The following is a 7202-nucleotide window of genomic DNA, read 5'->3' on the forward strand; positions in this document are numbered from 1 at the left end:
GATGGCTTATTCATTTTTTTTAAACCCTAGGTATTTTAACTGCCAATTATGAACTTTATTTTCTTATTAATATTTATAAAGGATTAAGTAAACTGGGTAAAAAATACAAGTTTAATGTCGAAAATTACAAACATAATTTGTGGTAACAGATTTTTGTTCAAAATCTTGTGTTGTAACTCATGAAACTTTATCATCCAAAGCTGTTGAGGTTAGAACACTATACGAATATAATCCAGGTGATGCAATCAAGCACAAAGTGTATTATCAGTTTCTATTAAAACATTATCTTCCCTCTAGTCACACATATAAACAAGCAACGAACACCACTATTAGAAATAGTTGAACTAACTTAATTTTATTTAAAATTTATGAATTTTTATTAAACATAAAGACTATATTTGCTTATGTATTTTAATTTGTAAAAAAAGTATAAATAAACATTAAATTTAATATATTAACATAAACTAGAATTTATATTTATAATAAATTATGCAATGAATAAAATCTTTCTTTATAAAAGATTTTACATAATCTTTTTAATTATTATCAGATAATTATTTATTATTAATAATTATTTTTTCTTAAAAAGTGTAATTAATTAATATAATCTACCATACATATGAAATGAAAACTAAAAAAATGACTCTTTCTTCATTGTTTCGTTGTATATAAATCCAGTTCCTATATCCTTGGAGTCAATCACACTAAACGCAGCTATGAGGACATTAACGATAGTAACGATAAAAATTCCAATTACCGTGAAGTTACTAATTTTATTAGCCTTACTTATTTCCTCTTCATTTTTAATATCGTAACGAGTATTCCAAATGAGTCCAATACCAACTATAATCTTTAAAAAATGAAATAATATTAAAAAATGAAAAATGTAAATTAATCAAATTTCATTCTTTCAAATTACCTGGAGAGCGATACTCATAGCAATCAAAACTATACCGACATAATAATATGGATGTGCGCTATTGGTGTCGAGTACAAAACGCAATTGATTGGCATTAGCCGCAAGGAGTGCTAGGTCCATCATGCCTTGAGCGAATGTCTTTTTTCGCTGATAAGCATTAACATCCGGAATAGGAGTGAGTACACCATTTATTTCCACAAACCCAAGCATTTCTGGATTAATGGGTATACCAAAATCAGTTTCATCAATACCATCAGATAATAACGCATTATCAGAATCAGGTGCTAAATGAATTATATGTTAAAAGAATTATAAAATGCAGAATATTTTATAAGAATTTCTTACCATCTTCAGTCATATGTAAATCTTCATCTAAGTCCTTTAGAAATAAAAAAAGAAAAAAAAATTATCAATTAAATCAAAAAAATATCACTATATATCACTATAGTAAAAAAAGAAAATAATAATAATAAAATAAATCAAATTTTTTACACTCTGGTTAAGTTCGACATGCTTTCAAATACATTTCTAATACCGTTGATATATTTATTATTATATTATAAAACTTATATAATTCTGATATTATATTATATATAATGTTGGGATGGGCCGATTTTTTTTTTTTAAACGCATATTAAAGCACAATTCTTCAGACCCTTGTAGGTAAAAGTAATCAAGCAAGTGAATATTTTTTTTTTCTTAATGTACTGTATTTTTGAATTCGCTCATACAAAATTTTAAATAAAAAGTATAAAATTTTATTTCAATTTCAAACATAAAAATTAAAAACAAAATTTTTAGACTTACTTCATACAAATACGATAACATTATCGAAATATATTGGATAAAGAATGTCACATGAACCACATCTAAATTTGGGTGCCTTTGCTTTGACATAAGATTTACCTGCTAAAACCAAAGCTCGAACCCGATGTTTTTCTTTAATTTTATACCAATAAACCTTCATTTAAGTCCAATTTTATAGAACGGAAACTAGGACTATATGTACATTGCAGCTTATAGCTGACGAGTACATAAACCAATATAAGAACTGTTCTGATTACTCCTGAACTATTTGGTACGCTTTTATATCATATAGTAGAATTTTACTAAATGTGGTGTCATTCCACTATCAAAAGTCTGTTAAAAAATATAAAATTTCTGATAGCTTAGCTAGATTAATACTCCCGTAATCAGATAAATTATACTAAGCATAACGCATCTGAGTCTAATGTGACAACTTTATATAGTATATGTTGTTTAAACAGTATCAGTGATATATAAAAATAATAAAAGCTATTTATACTTACAATATGTATGCTACACTAGTGATCTCAATTAGTTAAGACTTCCTAAGGCAAAATACTAAAGCTAATTATCCAGGTAACTTCTTATTAACGTAATTCTAATGCAAGAAATCTTCCAATGAAAAATCATTTAAGTTCCTATTGGAAAACCATACATTATTATCGTTGGAAAAAAGAGAAAGAGTGGAAAGATTTAATGTCTGGAGCCTAAACTAGATGAGTTATGCCCTTTTTGAGTACCACTCTTTGCTATTGACTAGATATAACATTATTATTCAACAGCAAGCACAAACTACCATGGTACTTGAATTCTTTCTTCCAACGGTTAACACTGTAGTTAATCTAGCGTTAATAAACAGACAGATCAAGCTTGCTTCTGCATTACTACGGCAATATTACTTTTATTTGCGAGAAAATGTATAATTTCATAATAACCAATCAAATTCCAGCATTTTATTTATAATAGACTTACACCAAGACTAAGTGCAAGGCTAGCCACCTGAAGCAGTAGTGGGGTAGTGAACGCAGGTTACACCGATAGAAGTCTTAAGTGACTAATAGGGACCCTATCTCGAAGTTATACTAACATAGTCCCGATGTGGGACAAAGTCTCTAAAAATGAGAGGAAGTGTTGCAGTCCGTGCAAGTCAGGCACTCAATTTCCGAGGAGTAGGTATTGTGGTCAATGCATAGGCATTCCGCTACTCCCCGTCACACAAAACAAATAATAATAAAAAATTATAATATACTAAATTATTTTTCCTGAGATTCAACGTAAAAAACTATTCTTTTTGGATAATGTGTACTACATACACATACAATGTTTTAGATCTAAGGTAGAATTATTATTTTGAATTATTATGGAAGATTCAGTAAACAAATGAAACATTAATCAATTAATGTAAATAAATGTAAAATATATAATTAAATTATAATAACAAATTATTTATAATTATTTTTTTTATCGCTAAGGAGAATTTTTAATGGGAACCATGGTAGTATTCAGAACGTTATGCAAATTTTTTTATTTGAAAAAAAACAGACGATAAGTTAATCGAGAGCAAAAGAAAAAAAAAGGTGTTTCACATAAAACTTAGTTTCATATCCGCAATTTTTAAATCACTTGCTCTGTGATCGCATTAATAATCACCATAATCTTATATCAAGCACCCTCACGATCCGCACATGCATAATCGGTGAAAGCTGCTTCACACTCTGATTATTACAGAACATCATAATAAAGTCTTCGTCACTAATTTAGGGCAGGGGGTGTAACTCATTCTTGACTACACACATCAGAATAAAATATTTTTATAAATGCAAATATCTTGCTTTTATTTTTTTATCAGTAATTGAAAATATTTATATATTATATTAATTTGTATATTTATATACATTTTTCATTTATTTATTTTTTTTCATAAATTTTCATTTTCTCTTTTATTGCAGTTTTATCAACATTTTAATTACCTCATCAGTTGCAAATGTATGTATGTAAATTTGTTTAAAAATTGTTTTTGTGGTAAATTTTTTAGAATTTCTGGCAAGATAAAAATTATAATATAGATGATCTTAATCATATGTAAGAGTATGTGGTAGTTTTTTTTTATAAAAATTGCGGTGATATCCCTTTCTCTTAGTTTAAACATTTATGCATGAGAAATGAAATTTATTTTAAAATAAAAAATTTGTAGAGCGGTTCATTTATTTTAAACAAATAATTAAAAATTAATAAAAAACAAAATGTTGTTGTTGCAATTGACTACTGTTCGAAACAAATAAATAAAAAAAATTTTATTATTTTATTATATAAATTAAAATAAATTTCATTTACAAGTACAACAGTTTTTATTAAGTAAAATAGTCATTGCCGTCATAACTGACATTAATTTTATTTCTGATAGACAAAAAATATGTTAAAATATTAACAAAGAATCTACGAAGGCAACTGATAGTCAAATCAAAATATGTACTAAAGTAATGTAAAGGGTCCCAACTTTTTTTTAATTGCTTTGCAACAATTGTTCCTTAAATTCAATTAAAGGAAATGCTAAATTTTATTGGTTTCGTATATAAAGACATGTTTCTTCCCTTTTCGTTTCAAAACTTAAGTTAACATTAGAAACATTGGACAAAAATATTTGTAACAATTTCGATCCTATGCAATGTAACGTATACCAACACATGATGCTTTATATTGGATTTCTACTATGATTGATCAAATCGACTCAATCGACATCTACATTGTGGGTGAGTTTAAACCAATGTACTTTATTTTTTCGATATCTGTTTTAAGAGAAACGGTATTCGTTAAATCCAATAGATTGCGAATAGAGATCATGGGCAACTAAACGGCTCAGAAGACGATTCTGAGGTAACATATTTGTTTAATAATGATTACAATTTTTGGTAAATGTTATCTGCGACTTTTTAGAATTTAAAGCAATAGGATTACAAATTGAAAATTTGAAGATTTATTTATTGGTTCATGACTATTTTAATGACTACCTTCATAACTGTAGTCTACTGTAGTAGTCTAAAACGTCTTTACAATAATTTGAATACAAAACCTGAAGGCGATGTTTGCTCTATTCATCCAACAAATTGTCTTTGTGATCTAGAAAAGGAGGATCTATTTACTAAATTTTTTGAAAATCATTTACAAAATATTTTAAGTTAATTAATAAAATTCGATGGTATATTTTTTTTATTAAAACTATTTTGTTAGATATATTAATTATTATTAATAATAATTAATATTATTATCTTCTCTATATTTTATACTAAAAGATATGCCATTTCTTACATTTTTATTAAAAATACGTGTAAACAAAAGTTGGAAATGACGTGATTGATGGAATTAACTTATAGTTTAGAAAATATATTAATACTTCACTTCACCACAAAAACATAAATAAAAATAACATTATTTTTTTGTTAAATAAATTGAAAATAATAAATAAGTCAAGAACAGGCCAGCATATATATTTACACCTTTCTTCAAATGAAATTCATTATTATAAGTTCACTTTTAAATTTTTTGCATAAATATTTTAATATTTATATACTCTATTTATTGTATTTTAAATAAATAAATATTTAAAATAGGTATAATTCTTACACTCAGAAGTACTTCATTATTTATTGACTGATTATTTGAAGGTTCCATCCTATTCTGCAGTAATAACACTATACTTTTTATTTTTAATCAATTGTTTATGTTAAAAAGAATTTTGGATATTTGTTAACAATTTTTAATTTTTTATAACTTTATAACTTTTAGATTGGTCTAGTCCAAGTTCTTCAAATATTTTAAACACGTTGTAAGCGCACCACAGATTTTAATAAACTAAATTCAAAATTGAATGCGGATAAGGGAACTTTTTTGCATTGAAGAAGGTCTGTGCAAAAGCAGCGCACAGTGTGGCAGAACTGAAATTAGTTGATCAAAATTCGGTATTTTTAATTTATTTTTCGACCTGTTTATTAAAATGGCTTTTTTTATATATATTTAATTATTTTATTATCTTCTTGTTAAAAAATAAAACGTTTAATATATATTATTATACTCTATGTTATATTTCGACTCTCCTTGAGAGTCATCATCAGGATTACGATCTATAAAGAAAATTTTTATTTTTGAATTATATATATTAAAGTTTCTAAATAAAAATTTTATGTAATGTTTACATACAATAAGTTAATATTATTCAAACTACTTACACGTCCTCCTCTTTGTTCTATCGTATATATTGTGCTAATTTTTACTAATCACTTCTCTATAGAGGTGGGTTACATTTTCCGTGTCTGTCTTATAGTTCATTCTTTTGTTTTGAGGTATTTTAAAGACCTCTAGCGTTAATCTGTTTCCATAATTTTTCTCTTCGCATAACACCTCTGCCTGTTCAAAATTGGCTTCATGTAATTTCATTGTACAGTGGGCAGCAGTTTTATGTTCTAAAACTTTTTTATTTCTTAATTTTTGATCCGATTTGTGTCCACTGATTCTTGTTTTTAATAAATTTTCGGTTGTTGCACTATAGACTATGTCACATTTTTCTTTGTTATATCCTATAGATGCTATTTTATATATTTTGTTGGACCTTTCTTCCTTTGGAATTTTATTTTTTTTGTTGTTTCCTAAATATAATTTTTGAGATGAGCTAAACATTAAAATTCCATAAAATTACAAATAACTTAAAAAGTAATAAGAAGATCACTTCCATTTTTTGTTTGAAGTTGTTTTTTTTATATATTTAATAAACATACATAATTTAATAGAAGTAAAATATTTTTTTTTTCTTTTTATAAAAATTTTATAAGGGGTAGGTATTGCATTGGGTGGAGTATCACGAAACTTTCTGAATCTTAGTTGTATATTACCAGTACTTTGTATCCCAATCTCCATTTTTCTACTTATTATAGTTTTTGAGATATTAAAATAAATAGAAATGTTCACCATGTTTCCGCTCAAATTTGGAGGGGTTCCGGCTGGCCGCTTTGATTCAAAATACATTAAAAAAAAATTCCATTTGAAAATATATGTTTAAAGAAAACTTAATTTTATACTATATCAATAGGAGCAGAAAATATCGGATTTTTATCATCGAATTTTAATTCTGCCACACTGTGCAGCGGTACATAAATTTTAATTTCCTTCCAAGTTTGAGGTTTTTTTTTTAAATAATGTATGTATGTATCTGTTATAATTTTCTATCAAAGTGCAGTACTGTTTTTAAGTGTTCCATAGTCATCCATATGTTACTTGTATTAAATTTATATTTATATTTTAAAATTATTTCTTAATAAATTTCATGATAAGGATACCATATTATATTCGCTTATTCTGAAAATTCACATGTTTAAAAAGCAGAGCATATATTTATTAAAATTAGAAACACCAATTCATTCTACTTTTCGTGTTCTATGTATGGATATATACCTATATAAAGTAATTGAGAATTATAAAAGTAAAA

General features: G+C 26.0%; 1 protein-coding gene across 1 annotated transcript; it reads right to left on the reverse strand.

Annotated features, from left to right (window-relative positions):
* Nucleotides 1–631: 631 nt before the first annotated feature.
* Nucleotides 632–5406, reverse strand: LOC119679102 (ninjurin-1-like). The gene is made up of 4 exons (XM_038091279.1): nucleotides 5348–5406; nucleotides 1265–1298; nucleotides 920–1203; nucleotides 632–850 (listed from the first exon to the last, which is right to left on the reverse strand). Exons 1-4 carry the CDS (start codon nucleotides 5393–5395, stop codon nucleotides 632–634), a joined length of 585 nt encoding a protein of 194 aa, XP_037947207.1. The 5' UTR covers nucleotides 5396–5406.
* Between the last annotated feature and the right edge of the window lie 1796 nt (nucleotides 5407–7202).

This window comes from Teleopsis dalmanni, chromosome 1 (genome assembly GCF_002237135.1).
Source record: "Teleopsis dalmanni isolate 2A chromosome 1, ASM223713v2, whole genome shotgun sequence".
In the NCBI taxonomy this organism is placed as follows: Eukaryota; Metazoa; Arthropoda; class Insecta; order Diptera; family Diopsidae; genus Teleopsis; species Teleopsis dalmanni.

What these genes read in the sequence shown, in the direction of transcription:
- LOC119679102 (XM_038091279.1), bottom strand. Translation starts at nt 5,395, where the DNA reads ATGGAACCTTCAAATAATCAGTCAATAAATAATGAAGTACTTCTGAGT. An exon ending in TTTACATATGACTGAAGATG is followed by an intron (nt 1,204 to 1,264) that starts GTAAGAAATTCT and finishes TAATTCATTTAG; the next exon opens with CACCTGATTCTGATAATGCG. An exon ending in CTATGAGTATCGCTCTCCAG is followed by an intron (nt 851 to 919) that starts GTAATTTGAAAG and finishes CATTTTTTAAAG; the next exon opens with ATTATAGTTGGTATTGGACT.